The 24081-nt window shown below is 41.1% G+C and overlaps 1 protein-coding gene and 2 pseudogenes across 2 annotated transcripts; 1 reads left to right on the top strand and 2 right to left on the bottom strand.

The window, feature by feature from the left end:
* Window positions 1–2817: 2817 nt before the first annotated feature.
* On the bottom strand, window positions 2818–8212 carry LOC135539716 (DNA damage-regulated autophagy modulator protein 2-like). Of its 2 annotated transcripts, none has more exons than XM_064965777.1 (8): window positions 7967–8212; window positions 7042–7248; window positions 6813–6880; window positions 6550–6692; window positions 6263–6440; window positions 5929–6011; window positions 5770–5862; window positions 2818–4454 (listed from the first exon to the last, which is right to left on the bottom strand). In XM_064965777.1, the coding sequence occupies exons 2-8, from the start codon at window positions 7170–7172 to the stop codon at window positions 4332–4334; spliced, it is 819 nt and encodes a 272-aa protein (XP_064821849.1). In that variant the 5' UTR covers window positions 7173–7248; window positions 7967–8212; the 3' UTR covers window positions 2818–4331. The 2 variants fall into 2 exon arrangements, with proteins under 2 accessions (XP_064821849.1, XP_064821851.1); XM_064965779.1 differs by lacking the exon at window positions 7967–8212 and adding an exon at window positions 7762–7937.
* A 1243-nt stretch (window positions 8213–9455) lies between these two features.
* LOC135527055 (synaptonemal complex protein 3-like) lies at window positions 9456–11638 on the top strand (annotated as a pseudogene).
* A 1193-nt stretch (window positions 11639–12831) lies between these two features.
* LOC135539713 (choline/ethanolaminephosphotransferase 1-like) overlaps window positions 12832–24081 on the bottom strand; it is a 20424-nt pseudogene continuing 9174 nt past the window's right edge.

Below are 24081 nucleotides of genomic sequence, written 5' to 3'. Positions count from 1 at the left end.
TCAACTAGTTAAGGTCTTGTTGAGCAGCTAATAAGTAGAATCAGGTGTGTTAAATTAGGGTTGGACTGAAAACCCACAGGACAGTAGATCTTCAGGAAGAGGGTTGGGCAGCCCTGTGTTAGAGTAAATTTATAATTATTTTATGAATTACTGGAATTGGTTTGGCCAAGTGCAACAGCACTCACTGTTCAGTGCGCTCTCTGTGGGAGGGAGATGGCTTTAAACTCAGATTTTAGTCAGTATGCCTAGCCTATGCCCCATTGAAATAAGTCAATCTCGCAAATAGGCCTTTTATAGCAGTTTGTAGTCTTAACATCAGGCACAATTGCCAGAAAATAACTTAACATATGTATTTTGAAGTTCATCCAAGTGTTTCTTGCACAGAGATTTGAGATCCTCTGTCCAACTTTCATCACTCAAATTCTCCTGTTGGATTTATCTATAGTTATGTACATTTATTTAAGCAATGAAGCCAGAGGAGGTGTGGTATATTGGCCAAATATCACAAACCCCTGAGGTGCCCATGTCACGCCCTGATCTGTTTCACCTGTCCTTGTGCTCGTCTTCCCCCCCCCCACCAGGTGTCGCCCATCTTCCCCATTATCCCCTGTGTATTTATACTTGCGTTTTCTGTCTCTGTTGCCAGTTCATCTTGTTAGTTCAAGCCTACCTGCATTTTGTCTCAGCTCCTGTTGTTCCCTAGTCTCTCTTCTCCACATTCTCCTGGTTTTTAACCTTTGCCTGACCTTGAGCCTGTCTGCCATCCTGTACCTTGGCCTCTGCTCTGGATTATTGACCCCTGCCTGCCTTGACCTGTCATTTGCTTGCCCCTGTGGTTACAATAAACATTGTTACTTCACACAGTCGGCACTTGGGTCTTACCTTGATTCCTGATAGTATTATTGCTATTATAAATTATAAACTTTGGTTACCAAAGTAATGAGAGCAGTAAAAATAAATGTTTTGTCATATCCGTGGTATACGGTCTGATATACCACAGCTGTCAACCAATCAGCATTCAGGGCTCAGACTGTGCACCATGGGAAATACAAAAATCAATTGTTAATTACATTGTTAACCAGTTTATAATAGCAATAAGGCTCCTCAGGGTTTTGTGGTATATGGCCAATATACCATGTCTAAGGGCTAGGTCCAAAGAACAGCCATTAACCGTGGTATATTGGCCATATACCACACCTCCTAGGGCATTATTACTTAATTATTGCAGTCAAAACAAGTTAAATCGTCATCCATTGATATAAAATTATCTTGAGATAAAGGGCAATTTATATTTTGTCTTGCGACATATTCTTAAACTTACAAGAATCATTATTTTGATGGAAAAACAAATGTTGCTTCTTAGCCTACGTCGTAAAAAAATGACGTATTCCTTAACGCTCGATAACGTTATAGAAAAAGGATTTCATGGATAAATGTGGCAACTCCTCTCTTGCTGCGAAAACATATTTTTGGCTAGTTTTCAGGCCTTGTGTGCGAGTTTTCAGAGGTCATAGGGCTAGAAATTTGAGGTGGCCCTGGCAACACTGAGCATAACAGTTAAACCCAGGGAGTTATTTCAGAAAATGGCAGAATGCTTCAGCAAACAGTGCTTTGACAGTGGAAAGGTAAGTCAGCTAGCAAGACGTCATTTTATAACAGGTGATGATCAGCAGAAATAAGGGAGTACTAGTAGAACTAGTATCTACTACTCTCATAGTAGTAGATGTGAGTTTCTCTTTCAAACAATCCCCTTGTACACAGCTAATAGCTAGCTTGCTAAAGTTAGCCAAAGCATGCTAGCTAACTAGTGCAACCCTAAGCAACAGTACACATGAAGATGAAACATTATCAGGCCTACTGAACATCTTACTGTAGAACTTATTAGTGAAAACAAGTCTTGGTTGGAACGATTGCTGTTAAAATACACGTTTTTTTTTTATTCTGAACGGGAATAAACTGATGTGAAGCAAGATGCTTTTTGAGGAAAACACAGTTCTGGGTTGTTCATCTACAGCAGGAAGTGGTATCCTGCCTGACTGAGAAAGCGGTAGATCTTCTGATCCAGTTTGTCACCACACATCTATGAGTCAGGGATCTCAACTCTGGCATACTTAAAAAACAAGTACAGAAACACTCCATGCTGAGCATGACCTTAGGGTTGCATTGTCAAAAACTGAGCACAGAATAGACCTGCTTGTTAAGAAAAACTTCAACCAGCCACACACCTCTCATTAGGGCTTCGTATTGGTTTTCTGGTTTACATCTGTGTGATTTGATCAATCAGTTTATTCCAGTTCAGAATAAAAATGTATTATAGTTTAACAGAAATAGTTCCAACCTAGTGTTTTTAATGGGGGAAAATAAACACGAATAGCTATTTATATTTCATTTAATTGTTATGTCTTTATTGCACCTGTTTCAGGCTGGCTTAAGGGCAATGAAATGGACTGATATGTATGTATTGTTGCATGTTTTCATAAGCTTGGGTCCCAGGAAAATACAGAATTTGTCATTTGGGTCCCAGGCTGAAAAAGTTTAAGAAACCCTGCACTACACTAACAAAAATCCCTATATGGAGGTTAATGCAAAGATTAGCCGCTAGCTGGAGGCAAGCACTAAAATATCACCCGTTAAGCTGGCCCAGGCTATGGCTGGAGCGGAGCCAGCTGTGGGTAACATGGACGCCAAGGAATTTGAAGACACTGCTGCAGAGCTCTTCATTGCTCGAGTACGAATTCTGTCATAACTGGATCTTCACAAAGGATAAAAATACTCACTAACAGGGATGTAAAAAAATATATAATAATTGTGCATATGGAAAATTTCTGGTATCTTTTATTTGAGCTCATGAAACCTGGTACCTACACAACACATTGTGTTAAACTGAATTGAACAAAAACATTAAGTACAATTAGATGTGTGTATCATTCGCATGAAATATATGACTAAATATATACTGTATAATAGTATGGTACGATGTAAATGACTCAATATACCAATAAATGTCATAACTATCTTGTTTGTTATTGCTTTAATCTATAACGGCGTTAGAAGTAAAAGGTTTTATTCTGTTATAAAGCCTTCATATACAACAGTGAATTTGATGCTTTCCATTCTTATGAGAATGAAACAAACAAAGCTTCTATGTAGTTACTGCATAGGTGATTAGGTTAACATGAAACCGAGTGATGGAATTATTCAGGCCAGTTTACAGCAATGATGGCAATACCTCCTCCACACACCTCCTGACGGTTATAGAAACTGGTGGCAAAAAGTTGCCAGCTGAAATGTTTTATATACTGTAACAAAATAAACTTTCAGTAGAAAACAACATCTTCAAATAACCAAAAATATTGTACTAAGCACCTCCTTAGATCTCACCAATATTGTATCCATTCTCGAGGAAAGAGAAATTCACATTACTTTTTATGGGTAATAGAGATGATCATTGGGGAAAATAGAAACACAAAAACTAATAGAAAAGCATCCCAAGAAAATCCATAATTCACTAATGACCAAACCTACAGCCAAACCCAATTCTTATATTATCCTACTTTAACAGAGTGAGAGCAACATTCAAATCAATTAAACTTAGCATCCCAAAGCAAAGTAGAGCAAATAAATCATATTCTAGTTAATTAGTTCAAGTGCCTTGCTGTAAACCACCTAATGATATCATTTCTCGTGAAAGACAAACGTAAGATAGCGCAACAAATGCTCATTGTTAGATTTAAGAAAGCCAAAACAAACATCTTGATGATTCTTTGGCACCATCGAGTGGCTGGTAGAGAATAGTATACCGGTTAGTTGTGTTCTGACTACTGAAAAAAAATACATGTCTTGTCAGTGGATCGATCCCCTTTAGGTTTAATAAAAATATAATTACTTTCAAATAAGAACCAAAATGTCAGTTTAAAAGGGCATGTGGAATTTACACTATCTGAGAATTAGGTCTTTCAGCGGTATATTTAAGCAATAAGGCCCGAGGGGTTCGCTGTATATAGCCAATATACCACGGCAAATGCGGAGTGCCGAGATACAGCCCTTAGTCGTGGTATATTGTCAATATACCACAAACCCCCGAGGTGCCATATTGCTATTATAAACTGTTTACCAAAGTAATTTGAGCAGTAAAAACATATGTTTTGTCATACCTGTGGTATACGGTCCAATATACCACTACTTTCGGGCAATCAGATTTTAGGGCTCGAACCACCCTGTTTATAATAGTGCTCGTTGATTACACCCTCAACATTCTATATCTCATTGATTCCATTCAATATGTTCATAATTACAGCTAGACTCAACCGCACCACTAGGAGTTGTCCTGTTCAGATGCCCCCCGCCATCAGTGGGGAGGTCTCAGATTGGTTGACCTGTGCAGTGATGCTGTAGTGTGGAGAATCGTAAAGGTGATTGCTCTGTAGGTCCACCTCTGCCCGCAGCGTTACTTTCTACAGATGGGAAACGGAGAACAGTTGTTAGAATCATGGTCTCCAACTTCTGCCCTGGAGAGCTATGGGGTACGCAGGATTTTGCTGCAGCCCACCTCGACAAAAGGAACACCTATGTCAGAATGCTGTTCATTGAATACAGCTCAGCGTTCAACACCTTTGTAGGCACTAAGCTCATCACTAAGCTAAGGACCCTAGGACTAAACACCTCCCTCTGCAACTGGATCCTGGACTTCTTGATGAGCCTCCCCCAGGTGGTAAGGGTAGGCAGCAACACGTCTGCCACACTGATCCTCAACACTGGAGCCCCTCAGGGGTGTGTACTTAGTCCCCTCCTGTACTTCCTGTTCACCCATGACTGCGTGGCCAAACACGACTCCAACACCATCATTAAGTTTGCTGACGACACAGCATTGGGTGGTGAACAGATCATCGACAACGATGAGCGCCTATAGGGAGGAGGTCAGAGAACTGGCAGTGTGGTGCCAGGACTACAACCTCTCCCTCAATGTGAGCAAGACAAAGGAGCTGATTGTGGACTACAGGAAAAGGCGGGCCGAACAGGCCCCCATTAACAACATTGAGTTTCAAGTTCCCATCGAGAGCATCCTGACCGGTTGCATCACTGCCTGGTATGGCAATTGCTCGGCATTTGACAGTAAGGCGCTACTGAGGGTAGTGCGCACGGCCCAGTACATCAAGCTTCCTGCCATCCAGGACCTATATAATAGGCGGTGTCAGAGGAAAAGCCCCCAAAAATTGTCAGAGACTCCAGTCACCCAAGACATAGACTGTTTTCTATGCTACCACACGAGAAGCGGTACTGGAGCACTAAGTCTAGGACCTTAACAGCTTCTATCCCCAAGCCATAAGACTGCTGAACAATTAATCAAATGGCCACCGGACTATTACATTGACCCCCCCCACTCCATTTGTTTAGTACACTGCGAATACTCACTGTTTATTATCTATACATAGTCACTTCACCCCTACCTACATGTAGAAATTACCTCAACTGACCTGTACCCCCGCACATTGACTCGGTACCGGTACCCCCTGTATATAGCCTCGTTATTGTATTGTGTTATTTTATTTATTTATTTTATTATTTTTTTTATTATTTTTACATTTTACTTATTTGGTAAATATTTTCTTAACTCTTTCTTGAACTAAACTGTTAGTTAAGGGCTTGTAAGTAAGCATTTCACAGTAAGGTGTGTATTTGGCGCATGTGACAAATAAAGTCTGATTTGAACATATATTCTGTCTGGTCCAAGTGATGGAGTGAGTGAAGTGAGGAGGAGAGCTTAGGTACCTGGAAGTCTCTGATGTAGGTGAGGAAGAAACTGATGAAGGAGAGAGCCAGAGACCACTCAGAGATGGTGCTGATGATGTGAGGGATGTAGCCCTGCAACAGACAGAGCTGTTAGTTTGTGTTGGCATGCGTGTATGCTCTATCACAAAGTCTACTGACCGTCTCTCCAGGTATCCAGTGCAGTTTATGGGCCACGTCCACTCCAGGTAGACTACTGTACATGATGACAGATGACACAAACACTGAGAGGTGAGGAGGTTAAGGAGCACAACAGGCAGGGGCTAGAGCTGTGTTTACAGAGAGCAACTCTTGCAATATTTCAGAACGTTTGGATCTTGAACAAGCTGTCAGAGGTCCTTGCAATTTGTTGCACGAGTTCACAGCTTCCATTCACTGTAATTGAGTGGCATTGTCTTATAGCAACAACATTCTATTATCAGCAACAGTGAATCATGATTTCATATTTTCTTGTTGCAGAAATAGCGGAGGATACTGCTGATGATGCTGGCGAAGGTCCAGACTCCGATGCTGAGTCGGACCCAGAAGATGCTCTTCCCGTGGACGTGAGGCTGCATGCACAGAGACACCAAGGTCTGCACCAGGATGTACAGTGCCCCCACGCCAAACGTCAATATTGCCCCCACCAGGTGCATGGAGAACAGAGTCGTTTTCTGGTTGTTGTTGAGAGAGAGAATGATTTTATAGTACCACATTTACATACACTGTCATCAAAACAAACAGGAACAAGACTCTCTCTCACACACACGTGTCAATGGGTACCTGAAAGTTAGCAACAATGCACATGCCAAAGGAGCTGGTCCATCCCAGCACCAAACCCAAGAGGTTGAGTTTATGCAGCTTCGACTCCTCTTCGACTGTCAAGGCTTGGACCTGCTTGTAGCGTACGTACATGGTGGCTATGCCTGCCACGACAAACACGATCACAAATCAAAACATAGTCACAAATTCGGTCAGGTTTATAGCTGGTTTCAAATGTATTGCTAGATTCCAAAGAGGAATCCGAGAGGTAACAGTGGTGTTACCTAAGTATGCTGAGATGTCCAGCATGATTCCAAACACACATCTCTCTGGGGCAACCGTCCCCGTGTCGCTGTGAACAGAAACATGACCATCAAAAATGTAATCTCCCACTATCACAATGTAATGTACAATTGTAATACATGTAAAATTGTGTCTACTACATATAAAGTGAAGTGATTGCAAGTATAATGGTAAAAAGGCACAGAGGATGGTGTTGAGCCTGTGTCTGACCTGATGTATGGCACCAGTGGGTCCACATGTTTCAGCAGCACAGCAGTGATGTAAGCAAAGATGAACGTGGCCGCCGTCCATAATACCAAAGCCACCGGTAGAATACAAAGACCCTGCTGGAACCACCACATATCCTCTGCTGTGTGTATGTCAAACCACCAGTAGCCTATCCAAGTTAGACCACAGATGCTGGTATATTGCCTTCACCTGTAGATATTGGATTATGTGAGGCACCACACACACACACAGAAAAATAGCTGAAGCTGCTGCACACTCGTTTCCTCATTCTGGATAAAAGCTCAGTATCAAGAGACTACAATGTATTCCTGCCATGTGATCACATTTCTCAGTTCCTCTACTAGTTGTGTGGCTTGATGTAGTCAAGTGACTTGAGATACAGAGCGAGCTAGTTACATTTGGTAGGCTACAATGTATTTATTTTTTAAATAACCTTTATTTAACTAGGCAAGTCAGTTAAGAACAAATTCTTATTTGAAATGATGCTACAATACACGCTACTGTTTAATAAAATAAGTAGAGTGAACAAGATGCAGGTTCTGTTCTCCCTGATAAGTAATTGGTGTCCCAGATCTAAACAAGTCCCTGATTAGAGGGGAACAATGAATAAATGCAGTTTAACTGGCTTCCAGGTTCAGAGTTGAGTTTGAAGGCTTGATGCTGCGTTCAAAACAATTGAGAGCCCGGAAATCTCCGACTTACGTGCATTTAAAACGACTGGGAACGCAGAAAAACGAGCTGCGAATGGAAAAACTTGATTCGAACGGTCAGTCCACTCGAAATTTAAACACGGACACTCGGGCCTATTTCCAGAGCTCTGACTTTCCGACCTGAAAATCTGACGTCATTATTTGACCTAGTATTTTTCCGAGTTCCCAGTTGTTTTGAACGCGGCAATAAACTGTACCTTCAAAAAAGTGGTTCCTTTGTTGTCACCTCATCACACGAAATTCGGTCTCACAAAAGACCAACAATGAACAGCGGGAAAGCAGAAAAAGCGAACATATGTAGTCTACTCTTTAGATCGCTCTGATTAAATGAAGGCTACATGACCCAGATGAGGAATTAGGTCACGCTTTCTCAACTAAAATCACAAGCTCATTACTTCCTGTTAGTGTTCCAGAAGAGGCGTGGCATTAAATACCCAGATCTGTAGCGAACGTCAACAAAGAGACCTCCGTTCCATCAGCAACAATACGCAAGACGTATCAAGAAAAAGGCTGTGCCTTCGGCGATTTCCCTTCAAAATAAAAGTCCCCCCGTGACGATGGTAGACAAAACAATTTGACGAAATTCATAACATTTTATGCTGAAATATTTTTGTTGTTTAACAATATGAAAAACATTTAATCGACTTTATAGCACAAATAATATTATAGCGCTGCCATTATTGTTAACAGCAAAAAGTAATGATTACTAGATAGTTATCATGGTAACAACAGTAATACAAATAACTAAACCGTATTTATAATAATACTATTATTAATAATAGTAATAACAATAATAATAATACTTGTAATAATCTACTTAAAAATATTTTGAAAATACTTTTAAATCCCATTGTTAATTAGTCCATTCCTTTTGCACTACGTTCAGTACGTTTTTCATATTGGATATATATATATATATTGCACTGTAAACCAATTTTCTGTACATTGTGTCTCAATAAAAGGTTGGTCTATTCTACCCAGGAGCACTTCTTGTTTCCAAATCCACAGAGTTTACATCCAGAGGAGCGTCACTGCTCATTCTGCAGCCTTTGGAGTGGTCTATCAGCCTAAATCCAAGCCGTTTTTTCATATAGGATATACATATTGCATATTTATGATAAATGATATGATAAATCGAAAGTCCTGTATTAATACCGGTCATAGCATTAGCTTGTGCAATTCAATTAGTGTGGGCCAATGAATCAACTGAAAAGCCATAAACAGTGGGAATATCAACGCTGACACAAAGTAACACCAGAGAGGGTTCTCTTAACACAATTGTATCGATGTTTCTACCAATCAAACATTGTATCCACCAACAAAGCGATGTCATTTGTCCCCGCGCTCAATCGGCGTTCCAACGTTTTTCCCACGCCAGATTTTCAACTGGTGACTTCACTCCAAGCTTAGCTATTTCAGACGAAGCTAAACTAGCTTTCATGACTATATTTACACATATTTCAAACATTTGAAACCAACATTTTTAAGCGAAAGAAGGATTTTTACTTGGATAGCCTATTCTGTTTGAAAATAGGTCAGTAAAATTGATTTCACACCTGGCACTAGATTGTTAACAGTGGTTAGCTGTTAGCTAGCTAACGGTAGCAAGCATATACAGTAGGCTAAAGTTGTCATTTGAACCAGTTCTTTGGCACATTTATTTTCTTTATTGACAACCAGCAAGAAATGGCAATGTACAAGGGACATGCTCAGAAAGGCAAAGCAAAAGGCACTATAACCAACTCAGGCAAACTCTATATGGAGGACTTCAATGAGAGTTTCAACAATGAAAAACTGCCAGGTAACATTTGTTAGTCCTGGAAACTGGTAGCCTAAAATAATGTGCATGTTTTTACACATGCCATAATATCTAATAGTCTACTTTCTTTATTGTTCCTTTACAGTAGTTGAGGCAGAGGCTTTGAGAGGAAGGAAACATGTCAGAGCCAGATGATGATATTGACATCACCAAAGGGTAGGCCAAGCATTTGTCACAAAGTGACATTTATTTATCAGAGGTGAACATACAGTATTATCCTGTGTGATTTAATTCATGGGTTGATATTGCTGTCATTCAATAACTATATAATGTCTTCCTCTTCCACAGAGGGGATATGATGACCATGTTGGACAGATTTGGAGGTATTATGTGTTCCACAAGATTTGTCTTTAATCTCTCTCTTTCTATCCTCATATTTCATACTCTGGCCTTGCCAGTGGTGTAAAGTACTTAAGTAAAAATACTTTAAAGTACTTCTTAAGTAGTTTTTGTGGGTATCTGTACTTTACTTTACTATTTATATTTTTGACAATTTTTACACTATATTCCTGAAGAAAATAATGTACTTTCTACTCCATACATTTTCCCCGACACCCAAAAGTACCAATTTACATTTTGAATGCTTAGCAGGACAGGAAAATTGTCAAATTCACACACTTATCAAGAGAACATCCCTGGTCATCCCTAATGCCTCTGATCTGGCGAACTCACTAAAAACAAATGCTTAGTTTGTAAATGATGTGTGAGTGTTGGATTGTGCCCATGGCTATCTGTACATTTTACAAACAAGAACATGGTGCCATCTGGTTTGCTTGATGTAAGGAATTTGAAATGATTTATACTTTTGATACTTAAGTATATTTAAAACTCAAGTAGTATTTTACAGGTTGACTCACTTTTACTTGAGTCGTTTTTTATTAAGGTGTCTTTACTTTTAATCAAATATGACAATTTGTTACTTTTTCCACCACTGGGCCTTGCACACTGATTGGTACAGTGATTGTTTCTCATCAATGAACTATGCATTACATCTGTGAGCCTCTTTTTCTCTTTACTGCCAGCGGACATCAACAAAGCCTTCCTGGCAAAACACAAACGTTTGGAAACGTTCACTAAGTCCTCTGTGAAGACTAGCCATCAGACGATTGAGCAGTTATGGAGGGTCCAACAAAGAGACAGATAATGAGGTGTAGAGTGAAAGGAGGGTGCAAGTGTCTGTGTGTCTGTGTGTCTGTGTGTCTGTGCGAGTAACCTGATTTGGATGATATCAATTCCGCAGGAGTTAAGTGACAAGATTACTGCACCCAGTTCAATGCAGTCTTCAGTCAGTGGGACACAGATGTGCAGAAGTCCTAGGATAATGAGGAGAAACTACTGGTAATGCTCTGTCAGGACAGAAAATATTGTACCTATTTCTATTCTATAGCTACTTACAGAGTAACACTGGAGTAACTAAGGCATATTTTAGAACTAACTGTAGGTGCTGTATGTGTTCCCATAGAGTATGTTCCAGCACCAGCAGAAGATGTTTCAGCACAAGAGGGCCTCCCAGAGCCAGAGACTGAAGACTCAAGCAGCTGCTGGAGCAGTACATCCAAGTATATTATCTCATAGTATTCTTTAACATGGTGATTTTAAATCTATGTCTCAGTTGGTTTTCTCATGCCACCTTGTTTTGCTAGACTGGTAGAGCCTTGATACGATGGAGAAGACCCATGTCAGCCAGCAGGGTGCTGCACAGGGCGAGCTGCGCCAGGAGATGGCACTGTTTCAGAAAAAGATTCTCAGTGACACAGTAAGTAAAAGGACAGATCAATTTAATAACTCATTGTTCACGTGCCTTAAGATGGTTGACCCCTTTGCTCAGCTGAAGCGTTGCTAAGAATACAAATTGATATGTTCCATTTTAAAATATTAGCGTACTATGGGCATGAGCACTATGAGCATGAACTGAGCTATTTAGAAAATACTTATTTAACTGTTCTATTTAGAACATTTCATTTAGTTCAACAAACAATACATTTTCTAATAACAGCAACAGCAAGAGATGGCTACAGTGCGCAAGTCTCTGCAGACGATGCTGATGTAGGATCTTCAGAATGCAGGGAGCTGAGAAGAATCAACTCCATCGAAATGCTTGTTGTGTGTACATATCTCTAAGCTGGGTTGCCTGTTCTACTTTAGTTTATGGATGTGTTTCAGATAGAACTTTACAATTTCCAGATAAGTGTTAAACATCTCAGGAACCACATCTACCTGATCCAGTAATCTGCAAATAACTGTATTGAAATCTTGTGTGTTGTGTACATGTAACATTGCATTTCTGTTGTGAACTGCTTCATTCAAAAGATCAACATTGTGTCAGCTGAGAGTTCCAGACTGAAAGTGTTGAAGTCAAAGAGGGATGTCATTCACTTAGAAATTCTTATTTCTGTCTTCATATTTTGGAGTTCTGGTTTCATATGTTTAATCTACTTAATTGATCCCTGATTGAGAGGGGGGTTATGGAGAACATAAGACTTCTCGTTACTAAAATGTTGTCAGGAATTAAGACCATCTGTTATTGTAAATAGACACAGAGTGTACAAAACATTAGGGACACCTTAATATTGAGTTGCACTCCCTTTTGCCCTCAGAATAGCCTCAATTCATCAGGGAATGGACTCTACCAGGTGTTGAAAGCGTTCCACAGGGATGCTGGCCCATGTTGACTCCAATGCTTCCCACAGTTGTCAAGTTGGCTGGCTGTCCATTTTTCATACACACAGGAAACTGTTGAGCGTGAAAAACCCAGCAGTGTTGCAGTTCTTGACACACTCATACCAGTGTTCCTGGCACCTACTACCATACCCCATTTAAAGGCACTTAAATATTTTAGCTTGCCCATTCACCCTCTGAATGGCAGATATACACAATCTGTCTCAAGGCTTAAAAATCCTTCTAACCTGTCTTCTCCCCTTCATCTTCACTGAAGTGGATTTGGCTTTCACCTGGTCAGTCTATGCAGTGCTTGACTTAGACTGAAATAGGTGCCGGTACTCATTTTTGGTGCCGGTACTGTTTATATTTAGGTGTAGGAGCTCCACAATACTTTTGAGCTAATATAAGTGTTACAGAAGTTCAATCAGTAGAACATTTGAGGTGCCAGTTCTCAGCTTCGGTGAGCTCTTGCCCAAGTTGAGCACTGAATCTATAGTATGTCATGAAAAGAGCTGATGTTCCGAATGTTTTGTACACTCGGTGTAGAAACCTTTATTACAAATAACACAGGCAACAAGTAGCTTCTTACATGTGTGAATGACATTTTATTTGCATTGGTAGGTGAGGGAGAGATTGTCGAAGTGATCTTGAAGTTATTTTCTCATAGCCTATGAACATACTATTCTGCACACTAATATACCTGAGCTTGACGGTCTGGCTAAAAGAAAACAGTAACAAGGAAGAAAACACAAGCCTTTGCCAGTAAACACACAGAGACAACATGCCCCTAATTTGTTTAAGAGGCTTGACCTTTATCTTCCAAAAGAAGAAAAAAATAATATTGTGTTTAAGGCAACCTTTTACTTGTCTGAAAATTACTAGTACACATTGTCAAATGAGCTCAATAACAATACACAGAAATAAAGTCTGTTTTTCATTGAAATGACAGAGTTTCTATTGATTCTGATGGTGAATTATAAGCAGACTGCAGGTATAGAGGTAAAAACATTGTACAGACAAATAATATTAGGGCACAGTTAGAATATAATTTTTCTGTCACATTGAAACTCCCCAATTCTCCCAAAACACTATCAATTGCTGTACGTGGACCTGGCACAGGGCAGAATGCTCTACACAAAGAAAGTTGTTCGTAGAGGTGTTACAAGGTCATTTAAAAATAAATTGCAAAATAATTTTATAAAAATTAAAATATGTCCTTAGATTCTAGATATGAGCAAGCACAGACAACATCTTTAGCTTCCAATGAGAATGACACTACTTTTCTGGGGGACAAAAATCACAATACTTTTCTTCAATAACACTTGGCATTTAGTTTTCGTTGAGCATTCCCGAGACAAATGCAACACGACAGTATCTGGGGGCAGAGGTGCAACAGGACAATACAATAATAAACAGGCACACAATTCAAAAGCAAGAAACTCTGCTGCTAAAAATGTAAATTATATGTTATACATTCAACTATTTAAAAGCAATATTAAACTGGATATACAGAATATCCAGACAAGCGCTAGCAAACCTGCATGTAGTGCCATAAGCACTGTAATTTTGGTGGCATTGGAGACAATGTATGCTTGAGCCATTTCAGGGAAGCAAGGCTTGAGACACTTATCTTTTCAAATGTGCAATACAATGTGTATCTATACAATAATTTGTTTTTAGTCAAGTAGTTTATATCTGTAATATATTACAGAAATCATCTCATCATTTGAATGTAATTGCAAGGTAATGTACCACTTTTGTAGGTTTGATAGGATACTGTATTGCCAGGAAAAACTTTTTTTAAATAAAAGAACACTACAAATACCAACACCCGAATAGTTTGATATTTGTGAAACCGAAAAGTGAGGATATGCAAATATTGCAAAATGATATATACATTTAATTAAGACACGACACTCTTACGAAACAAAACTGAAAGCAGACTAACAACCTGTGTAAATCTCTTTCAATGCTATACATTTCCTTGTAGAGAACAACTAACCAACAAACACACTGTCAACACATGAAATGTTTGTTTTAAAGTTCAATAAGAAAATAATGATCATTATTAAATGAATAAGGTAGCACCTTTTCAAGCCCCTTGCAGTCTTCTTGCACTTACTTACACTCTCTGACACAGAAGAGCATTCAGTACATGTCCAATGTGACTTCATTTCAGAAAAAGAGAAAGCATTATTTTTGTCCAGGAATCTGATTACTGTAACAAGATGAAATCAACACAAATTGCAGAAAGCAGCAATGGACAATAACTTATTATTATTATTATCATTATCATCATTATTATTAACTAATTATATTTCATTTATGCCCACATTCACTACCTCTACTGGTAATAGCTCCACCCACAGCATAGCTCCACACACATCCACCCTAACCCTGCCTCAACAAATACAAAAAATGGTGAAAGAGCAACAACTTACTAACTAACATGGAGAGAGAGAAAGAAAGAGCGATAGACAGTAATGGCGTCCGTGCCCTCACTGACGGGTGGAGGGGGTCAGTGGCTTGATTCGGAAGACAAAGATGTGAAGATGGGAGGCGATCTGGTTGCAAACACTGACACAGTAACGCACCAAGTCAACGAAAGACACGATCTGCAGACGGAGAGCAGAAGAGGAGAAAATGAAGAGTCAGGAAACAAGATAACTTGATCAACACAACTGTACACAATGGATCCAGTGTGTAGATGGCTAGATGATGCCGAAGATAAAAGTATGAAAGGGTTTTGTGACTAGTTCCAAATAAACGTGGCAGTAGACTGAAAACACGTGCCTCTAACAAAAGCACAGTAAGTCTTTATACCTTTCAGAGTGAAATACAATTAGTGTTGGATGTGATCAGACTGATGGTTCATTTCGAAGATACAAGTTGTCATTAAAACACATGCTGCAGATTGCATACCCTCATGCATTGTTGTTGCATTGCTTCTCTCTGGACTTGCTCAGATACTACAGACCTCTACGTCATGGAAATGTGCGAGTGTGTGTGTACTCACCAGCGCAATCCACAGCACCAGGTATTCATCAATACAACTGTTGAAATACTGGTCCAGGAACAGCAGGCCTGGCCCAAGGAATGCTATATCATGGAGATGCATCTCACTTTTTGTCATATGTGCAACCTAAAACAAACAAGACACAGGCAACAGTCATGCTCCAATCAGCAAGCACATTTTCATTGATGACATTCATTTACGTCATAAACGTTCTTACATCCAAGCCCATTTACACAGTATGCACAGGTATTGCATTACACCAATTAGCAGGGCGCCACACTTACGACTAATTTGTTGGTGATCTTTGCCGACACGAAGCCAAAGGCCAGGATATAAACACAGGGGTGCTTCTCAAACAACTGGATAGCTGACTTCTTATAGATCATCATGGCCAGTATTATTACTGAGCCTATATGTAACACAGGAGATAGGACACTGGTTCCCTGGAGAAGAGAGGGAGAAAAGAGAGAGAGACTGTATAATCAACGACATTAATAGGCCACAATGATACAGTATGTGAATGACATGAGAGTGCAGTTAGGGTGAAAGAAAACACACAGTAATGAATGCTGGTGTGTATAATCCACCATCACCTTAGGCCAAAACATTTGTGTTTTGTTTTCACCTTTTCATTTATGCACTATGATTATTAAAACATCATGGTTCCCGAAACAAACATCTTTATGTTGCGTTCAAGCCTCAGTTTTGGATTTATTCCTTTTTTTTTGACAGTGCGGGTCTCCATCTCTTCCAGTATTCTTATTTAGAATTCTACGCACCTGGAACAGACACTATTCAGTAGTAAGGACCTTAAAAGAACGCAGATGGCCTCATATCATTTGTGTACAACTAGGTGTCATAACATACAGTACCTCCCGAAGGAAAACATATAAAGTAATTACTTCCTTGTGACAAACACTGATATCGCTCCGCCAACTGAACTGAGATCAGGTCCAACAGTCTTAACACACATCCTTCATTTCCTATGAAGCTAATAGATAGCTCCGTAAAATGGATGAAACCAGTAGACAAGCACTTAGGCATCAAGCTAAATTCACCATCTCTAGAAGGTACATGGCAAAGCCTACACAGTGATTGAGAACTACCTTGTGTCAGTGTTGGTGAAGGAATTTGGGAGAAGAACTGTCAGATTCCCCCTTCCCCATAGGCAATTCTGTAGATCTTAAAGGACTGGAAATATGTGAGCAATACGGAGAGAAAGAAATCTGAGTCTATCAGGGCAAGGAGTGACTACCATTAAGTTGATATGCCCATCTACATGAAGGTCAGGGACTAGGCTACAGGTCGATTTGGAATTGAGCGCGAGTGTCGACTTACTGCTATTGTGGATCCATTTTTGCCCTTACCTCCGGTAAATATAACCCGGAAGTAATTAGTGCAGGAAAAGATGGCGCCTAGGAAAGTGCAGATGGCTGGAACTATTTTCATCTGGATGTTTATGACTGGGATCTGTAGAGGTGACAGAGCAAGATATTATTCATTACAAAACAACAACCAGTCACCACCACTTGAGTGTTAAGTACATGAAAACAGCTCTGAACATTGTTAGTAAGATGGGTACTTGTCAGTAAAACTGTTTCATTACTCAAAAGTGAAATTGCATTTACTATGGTAAGGAATCATACTGCACAAAGAATTAGAACAAACCAATGCAGGAAACTCCACCGTTATAATAGTAGTTACTGTTTCAGTTTCAACATTCAGTTATGCCATTCATTTTAGTTACCAACAGACAATCAGTGAAAGTTTGAGCCAATCAGAATTACCAGTGACTGCCAGAAAGCGGATCCTCCCACAGCGGCCAGCAAATACATGATTATAATGAAGATTTGCACCTCAGTCACATCAATGCTGAGAGGAGCAGGCAGAGAGCAGAGGTTAGTCAGAAGTCATCAACTCTGTCCATAAGCACAGTGCCACACAGCTGCCCTACGGACCGTCCTCACCCAAACACTGTCCAACTGACCACAGCTCTCCCAACCAATCATGATGCACTAATAGCAAACATGTATCCTACCGTTCAAAAGTTTGGGGTCACTTAGAAATGTCCTTGCTTTTGAAAGAAAAGCTCATTTTTTGTCCATTAAAATAACATCACATTGATCATTAATACAGTGTAGACATTATTAATGTTGTAAAGGACTATTGGAGCTGGAAACGGCAGATTTTTTATGGAATATCTACATAGGCGTACAGGGGCCCCATTATCAGCAACCATCACTCCTGTGTTCCAATGGCACGTTGTGTTAGCTAATCCAAGTTTATAATTTTAAAAGGCTAATTGATCATTAGAAAACCCTTTTGCAATTATGTTAGCACAGCTGAAAACTGTTGTTCTGATTAAAGAAGCAATACAACTTGCCTCTTTGGACTAGTTGAGTATCTGGAGCATCAGCATTTGTAGGTTCGATTACAGGCTCAAAATGTCCAGAAACAAAGAACTTTCTTCTGAAACTCGTCAGTTTATTCTTGTTCTGAGAAATTAAGACTATTCCATGTGAGAAATTGCCAAGAAACCGAAGCTCACAACTGAGCGAGAGGACAAGTACATTAGAGTGTCTAGTTTGAGAAACAGACGCCTCACAAGTCCTCAACTGGCAGCTTCATTAAATAGTACCTGCAAAAACACCAGTCTCAACGTCAACAGTGAAGAGGCGACTCCGGGATGCTGGCCTTCAAGGCAGAGTTGCAAAGAAAAAGCCATATCTCAGACTGGCCAATAAAAAGAAAAGATTAAGATGGAAAAAAGAAAACAGACACTGGACAGAGGAAGATTGGAAAAAAGTGTTATGGACAGACAAATCTAAGTTTGAGGTGCTCGGATCACAAAGAAGAACATTCTGGGGGAGTGCTTGACGCCATCTGTCAAGCATGGTGGAGGCAATGTGATGGTCTGGAGGTGCTTTGGTGGTGGTAAAGTGGGAGATTTGTACAGGGTAAAAGGGATCTTGAAGAAGAAAGGCTATCACTCCATTTTGCAAAGCCATGCCATACCCTGTGGCCGGCGCTTAATTGGAGCCAATTTCCTCCTACAACAGGACAATGACCCAAAGCACAGCTCCAAACTATGCAAGAACTATTTAGGGAAGAAGCAGTCAGCTGGTATTCTGTCTATAATGGAGTGGCCAGCACAGTCACCAGATCCCAACCCTATTGAGCTGTTGTGGGAGCAGCTTGACCGTATGGTATGTAAGAAGTGCCCATCAGCCTCCCGGGTGGCGCAGTGGGCTCTGTCCCAGCCTGCCACGACCGGGAGGTCCGTGGGGCGACGCACAATTGGCCTAGCGTCGTCCGGGTTAGGGAGGGTTTGGCCAGAAGGGATGTCCTTGTCTCATTGCGCACCAGCGACTCCTGTGGTGGGCCGGGCGCAGTGTGCGCTAACCAAGGTCGCCAGGTGCACGGTGTTTCCTCCGACACATTGGTGTGGCTGACTTCCGGGTTGGATGCGCGCTGTGTTATGAAGCAGTGCGGCTTGGTTGGGTTGTGTTTTGGAGGACGCATGGCTTTCGACCTTCGTCTCTCCCGAGCCAGTACAGGAGTTGTAGCGATGAGACAAGATAGTAATTACTAACAATTGGATACCATGAAAAAGGGGGTAAATTGTGTATATATATATATATATATATATATATATATATATATATAAAGTGCCCATCAAGCCAATCTAACTTGTGGGAGGTGCTTCAGGAAGCTTGGGGTGAAATCTCTTCAGATTACCTCAACAAATTGACAACTAGAATGCCAAAGGTCTGCAAGGCTGTAGGTGCTGCAAATGGAGGATTCTTTGACAAGAGCAAAGTTTGAAGGACACAATTATTATTTCAATTTTTAAAAAAATTATTATTTATAACCTTGTCAACATCTTGACTATATTTCCTATTCATTTTGCAACTCATTTCATGTATGTTTTCAGAGAAAACAGACATTTCTAATCCCAAACCTTTGAACGGTAGTGTATGTTTCAATATTCCTTCAGTTGCACTCCTCATCACAATTTTTATTACCTTTATTTTACTAGGCAAGTCAGTTAAGAACAAATTCTTATTTTCAATGAAGGCCTAGGAACAGTGGGTTAACTGCCTGTTCAAGGGCAGAACGACAGATTTTGTACCTTGTCAGCTCGGGGATTTGAACTTGCAACCTTTCGGTTACTAGTCCAATGCTCTAACCACTAGGCTACACTGCCGCTCCGTAAACAACAGGTGTGGACTAACAGTGAAATGCTTGCTTACGGGCCCTTCCCAACCATGCAGAAAGAAAATAGAGAAATAATAGAAAAGTAAAACCTGTAATAATAAAAGTAACAGCTACACAATGAGAAACGATAACTTTGCTATATACAAGGACACCTGTACCGAGTCAATGCAGATAGGTAAATATTTAACCAAATAGCTACCCAGACAAACTATACTGAACAAAATATAAAACGACACATGTAAAGTGTTGGTTCCATGTTTCATGAGCTGAAGAAAAAAGAAACATCCCAGAAATGTTCCATTCACACAAAAAGATTCCTCTCAAATTTGGTGCACAAATTTGTTTACATCCCTGTTAATAAGCATTTCTCCTTTACTAAGGTAATCCATCCACCTGACAGGTGTGGCATATCAAGAAGCTGATTAAACATTATGCTCCTTACACAGGTGCACCTTGTGCTGGGGACAATAAAATGTGCAGTTTTGTCACACAACACAATGCCACAGATGTCTCAAGTTGAGGGATCGTGCAATTGGCATTCTGACTGCAGGAATGTCCACCAGAGCTGTTACAAGATAATTTAAATGTTAATTTCTCTACCATAAGCCAACTCAAATGTTGTTTTAGAGAATCTGGCACTAAGTCCAACCGGCTTCACAACCACAGGTGGGGTTATGGTATGAGCAGGCTTAAGCTACAGACAACGAACACAATTGCATTTTATCAAGGGCAATTTGAATGCACAGAGTTACGAGTGACGAGATCCTGAGGCCCATTGTCGTGCCATTCATTCGCCTCCATCACATCATGTTTCAGCATGATAATGCACGGTCCCATGTCGCAAGGATCTGTACACAATTGTCACAGTTCTTCCATGGCCTGCATACTCACCAGACATGTCACCATTGAGCATGTTTGGGATGCTCTGGATAGACAGCACGTTCCAGTTCCCGCCAATATCCAGCAACTTCACACAGCCATTGAAGAGGAGTGGTACAACATTCCTAAGGCCACAATCAACAGCCTGATCAACTCTATGCAAAGGCGATGTGTTGCGCTGCATGAAATGGTGGTCACACCAGATACCAACTGGTTTTCTGATCCATGCCCCTACCTTTTTTTAAAGGCATCTGTGACCACGTCATGTGAAATCCATAAAGTAGGGAATTCATTTATTTCAATTGACTGATTTCCTTATATGAACTGTAACTCAGTAAAATCTTTGAAATTGTTGCATGTTGTGTTTATTTTTTTGTTCAGTATAAATCTATTATTACTATTAACCCAGTTGTCTCCCAACTTCCTCTCCTCGGAGCACAGACACACTCACATGCCAAAGCGCAGGGTGCCAGAGACGTAGGTCTGCCAGTGGGCACAGTAGAACATGAACATGCCAGCGAAACAGCAGAAGAACATCCAGTCTGGGTTGGTGCCCAGCTGCACTGCTATACTGGTGCCCAGGACCACAAACACTGAGAGAGAGAGAGAGAGAGAGAGGAAATAGAAGCACAGATTCAATTAAATCCTAATAGGGCAAACCCACAGACACACAGAGGGGCAGCTGTACCTGTGGAGAGGGAGTCACAGCCGTGGTCAAACAGTTCGCCCAGTGGAGAGCTACTATTGGTTCGTCTGGCCTGCTTCCCGTCAATGGCATCCAATGACTGGTACACAAACAGGCCCACAGCACACAGAAGGTATGCCCACAGAGGTGCCTGAAGAAAAAGGAAGTCACAAAAATGGGGGACTTGGTGAATACTTATGACTTCCTTTCTCCCAATGGAAAAATATAACATGTTTGGTTATGGTAGGGTAATTTCCACAAGGCATTCAGAAGTTGTGCTCTTTGAGAACCAGTGGGTATTATCGTCAATAGTGCATCATCTGACATAAAATATGATCTTCTGGCAGATGTAGGCTACAGCTACACAAAGGAGAGATGTTTGTGAACTTGTATAGTTTGTTTCCCTCTCAACAGCTTTGGAACACTGCAGAGCTTGGTCCTTCATTAGCCAATCAGCACAGAGAGAGTTTGACAGCATCGTCAATGTTGTCTGCCTTCATTTCCTGTTCTGTACTCAGTGGGTCTATGATGAGCTGACAGCAGTTTATACACGGACTAAAACCAACTGGAATATGACACGGCCTACAATTTACAGGCTTGCCAATCTGGCATTCATATAAATAACCCTGTTATTGCAGAGTGTCACAATCTGGCTCATACCCCAATAAATTACGCTTTTTAAAAATTAATTCAGTCCCTCTCACCAAAAACAGGGATATGGGGAGTGGGAGGGGGTTTACGAAAGGAAAGTTTGTTCGTGGGGCATGGGGGATGTTGAAAAGTAGAGCAGGGTGGAAAGATCTACCGTCTGCCTCTTTGTTCTCATGAAACATGTGATTAGGAATTAAAATGGAGTGAGAAATCTAACAAGGGCTGTGAAACTAAGAGTCCCTAGAGCAAGTATACTTTCTGTTCAAACACGACATGGTGAGAAACTCAGCAAAAGAGAACATGACACCCTGTATCAGCTTTACTGTTTCCTCATTACGCCTGGCATTTTCAGTCATTTAGAAAATGCTCTTATCCAGAGCGACTTACAGAAAGCAATGAGTGCATTGATTTTCATACTGGTCCCCCGGTGGGAATAGAACCCACAACCTTGGCGTTGCAAGCACCATGCTCTACCAACTGAGCTTACGCGGGACCCACATAGACTCCTATAGAGCACTAATACACGCACAGCCACGGGACAGTCTGTCCTTAACGATCCTGACCTGGGCCATCAGAAAACAGGACACTGACTACTGCAGCATGTTAAGTAAATACAATTTTCTCTGGGCTGTGAAACAGTGCTGCCACTAATGTTTTAGCATCCTGTTAACATAACTATGACCTGTGATGTCATGTGTCGAATCATGCTTACAACAATGAGCATGGACATTGTAAAGGCAATATAATTGTGACGTCTGTACATAGTCACCTCTCCCTCTAGAGCTAGTACCCTACCAAGCCGGTCTTCTCTGTACTAAACTCAACTGAAGTCCCTCTTCTCTTTGTTTCACTCTCCCCAGTTTCTCCACATTGTGCGCATACAGTACATGCGCGCAGAGCCATTTCTCAACCTTTGTCCTAAAAAAAGAAACAGGAAGAGGAGGAGAACTAGAGACAGAGCACTATTTATAGAAAGGGAAAACAAAGTTACGCCCTGCAGATCCTCCTAATTACACCCCTAACTAACTACTCTAACCCACATTTTAGCTGCTGCCTGTTAAGGCCGTAGTTTGCTTTAGCAGCACAGGGGAAGTCAGGTGACACTAAAGCCCTTCAATCCTGCCTCCTGGAGACTCACAGGGTGTGCAGCCTATGGGCTTCCAGGACCAGGATAGAATAACACCGGCATTTAAAGAGGCCCCTAAGACGAGGCCATGTTGTGCCTTGCAGATAACGCTCGGACTACTTTTGGAAGTTATTTGTGGATTCAATTCAACGGTCAAATACACAGTCAGCTGCTAGCTGGGAAAGCTGGAATTCTTAACAATATTATAGGCTTAATACATGTTGTTTTCTTCCATGGTTAGACTGGCCTTTCTATGATAAAATAAGTAGAGACACACTCGTGTTGTGGACTGAACTTGTAGGAAAACAGCCAGAGCTAAACCCACAAAGCACATGGTGGTCTATGGACGAACAAAATGCATTATACTGCATTGGGCTGTTTAGTAATGGCTCTTGTATACAAAGTATTCGTTTGAATGTAATCTAATTCCATGTACTTTGAAGTCTGATATCACCAATTATATTCCCTTGTGGGAAGTTACTGTAGGCTTTCGGTTCTAGAGGGGAACTACTAAGCTTGACAGTTTGCATGTTTTGCTGTGTCCTCTCTATTCACTGTCCTTAGCATGCACTCATCTCTGCTGTGGTGCTGGTGTGGTGTGTGGGCCGGGAAGGGGGCTGGGGAACATGGAATCAGGTGCAGACTAGCTTTATGAGCTATGGGCACGGGGTGTTCATCCAGAACAGAAAGAGTGAGCTATACCAAAACTCTCCTCGTCAGCAGAGAGGGGAAACAGACAAAGAGACCATGAAAACTTTTGCTAATAGAAGAAGAAACAAAACAGCCACAGAACCTTGATATGAAACAACTGCCTGTCTGTCTGTCTAGGTAAATACCATACGGTAGCACTTTACTTGAACCCTCAAACTGTACCTGTCCAGGGGACTAAGCCAGGCAGTGTATAACCAACCAACCAGGCTGTGGGGCAGTACAGTAATACGTACACACTACCTGGACAGGTGCCATATACAATGGACAGGTGCCATTGTTACCTGCTCAGTGGCGGTGGGGCAGTAGTAGACCAGCACCAGGGTGGTGAATACGTTGGTGGCCAGGCCCACGATGGTGATGAGGTTGGGGGCGATCCAGGCTGGCACGCGGCCCACCAGCCACTCCCAGTAGCGCTGCATCAGAGGCTCCAGCAGGGAGTGACCTGCACTGCTGTACCTGTAGAGGGGGAACGAGTGGAGTATCCCAGAAAGAAGGTTTAACAAATTCAAGATTCCCTGAACATATTCCGCTTCTTTTAACCAGATA

The sequence above is a fragment of the Oncorhynchus masou genome, chromosome 5 (genome assembly GCF_036934945.1).
Source record: "Oncorhynchus masou masou isolate Uvic2021 chromosome 5, UVic_Omas_1.1, whole genome shotgun sequence".
Taxonomy (NCBI): domain Eukaryota; kingdom Metazoa; phylum Chordata; class Actinopteri; order Salmoniformes; family Salmonidae; genus Oncorhynchus; species Oncorhynchus masou.
Note: the sequence above shows the minus strand (reverse complement) of the source record. Positions and strands in the feature narration are given on the sequence as shown.